Source organism: Salvelinus sp. IW2-2015, linkage group LG22, assembly GCF_002910315.2.
Source record: "Salvelinus sp. IW2-2015 linkage group LG22, ASM291031v2, whole genome shotgun sequence".
In the NCBI taxonomy this organism is placed as follows: Eukaryota; Metazoa; Chordata; class Actinopteri; order Salmoniformes; family Salmonidae; genus Salvelinus; species Salvelinus sp. IW2-2015.
In genome coordinates, this window is record NC_036862.1 from 13,969,175 (window position 1) to 13,971,050 (window position 1,876).

Here is a 1,876-nt window from a genome sequence, read left to right on the forward strand (position 1 = left end):
CTGCTCTCTCGCATCCTCAAGACTGTTAACGCCTCATCCAGCCCCTCGCAGTCATCTCCTCCTCTCCCCCTCGTCCCTCCAACAACCCTCTTGCCGGCGCCTCCTGCTTTGTTGCCCACCCCTGTCGACAAGCCCGTCGATCCTCGAATGTCCCGCAAAGCCCCCGCTGACCCCCGGCTCCAGCCGCAGAAATCTGTCCTGAAGCAGCCTTCAGAGTCCCCTGTCCCCCCTCTGACGGTCACCCCGGCAGCCCCTCCACCCACCTCCGGCTCCTCCTCCCCCACCATCGCCCCCTACGACCCTCGGCTACTGTCTGCAGGTGGAGTGGGTCGTGGAGGGGGAGCGGGTGTAGCTGGTGGCAGCAGTGTGCTGAGTGGTATCAGTCTTTATGATCCCCGGACTCCTGGTGCAGGTAAACTTGAGGGCCCTGGTGCTGCCACAAACACTACCCCCAGCAGCGGCCCCACAGAGCCCAAACCCAGTGAGGCGGCACCAGCCAAGCCCAAGGCCAAGGAGCCCCTGTTTGTCCGTAAGTCTGCCCTGGACCAGCCGGAGCCAGAGAAGAGCAGCGAGCAGTCCACTGACCGATACAACAGCTATAACCGGCCCAGGCCCAAGCCTGCACCCTCGCCCTCCACCGGGCCCCCCGGAGGTCCTGCTGCCTCTGTCTCCTCCACGGCCGGACAGGGCCCCCCTGGTGGTGCTGAGCAGGCCCCGGCGGGCGTCCACAACCTGCCTGTGTCCTCGCTCTTCAGCATGGTGAAACAGGCCAGCAAGCCCAGCGGGTCCGGCAGCCCTTTTGGTGGGAACAGCCCTGCCCAGCCTGGCGACACCACCACCACCACGGAGCAGGACAATGCTTCTCTGAAGGAGGTTTTCAAAGGCTTTGACCCCACGGCATCACCGTTCTGCCAGTGATATCTGAGCCTATCCTGATCGAACATTGTTTTAGAGACGAACACTGAACGCATCAGCAAGGAGCGCACTGAGGCAGAAGTTGGACTGGCCACAGACTGTGAACGTTTGAACATGTTGCTCAGGCGTCACACCTGCAGTGTTTGCTAATGAGATTCTATAACAGACTTTGGGGCCGGGGAGGGAGGGGGTGTGGGAGGGGGTGTGGGAGGGAGGGATATGTTGGAGTCTGGGAAAGAGAGACCTCTATTTTAAAACAAACAGATGTATAAATACATGTATTCCCTTTACGAGAGTCCCTCCCTACTTTAAGAGAAAACAATTATAGGACAACAAAAACGAGTCCACAGATTTAAATGGGCTGTATTTTGTCATTTATGCTCCCCCTAGTCCTGTTCATTTTCCTGTTCATTTGTTTGTAACTCCAGTCTCCAAGCTCTCCCTTTTATCATCCGTTCTGTCCATATCCCACCAACCCGTTCACCTCAATAGCTTCCACTGTGTCGCCGTCAGAAGAATACTTGTCAATCATTGTAGCTTTTCTAGTACAATCACAGGCAAAGATAACACATAGAGAACATTCACTGCCACTCCCTCTGCCTGTTGCGTTATAACAGTACAGTATATTATATATGAATACAACTCTTTTGTTGCTTGATTTGAAGTCATTTCTTTGCACTGTCCGCCTGTTATCTGCCAGTCTTTCCCCTCTGTTGGCTCTCTTCTTTTTTTATATTTGAGCCCTCTGCTCTGTCAGCACTGTTATCTCTAACCTCTTCTGTCTGTCTGTTGTGTGTCGGGGTGAAGCCTATGAATATGTCGGCCATGTTGGTCCCACTACCCCACACAACCCTGCTTGAGGTTCCACTCACACCTCTCTGCCATAGTCAGAACTGTGAATTGAAAACCACATAGTCCATCTGTCACGTGAGATATGATCATTTTAATTTATTTTTTATAC

The 1,876-nt window shown here is 54.1% G+C and overlaps 1 protein-coding gene across 1 annotated transcript in view; it reads left to right on the forward strand.

Moving 5' to 3' along the window:
* Window positions 1–1,019, forward strand: part of LOC111949753 (zinc finger CCCH domain-containing protein 4) — a 22,010-nt gene extending 20,991 nt beyond the window's left edge. The window contains exon 17 of the mRNA XM_070434050.1: window positions 1–1,019. Coding sequence (XP_070290151.1) covers window positions 1–918 — 918 coding nt within the window. The 3' untranslated portion in view covers window positions 919–1,019.
* Window positions 1,020–1,876: the final 857 nt, after the last annotated feature.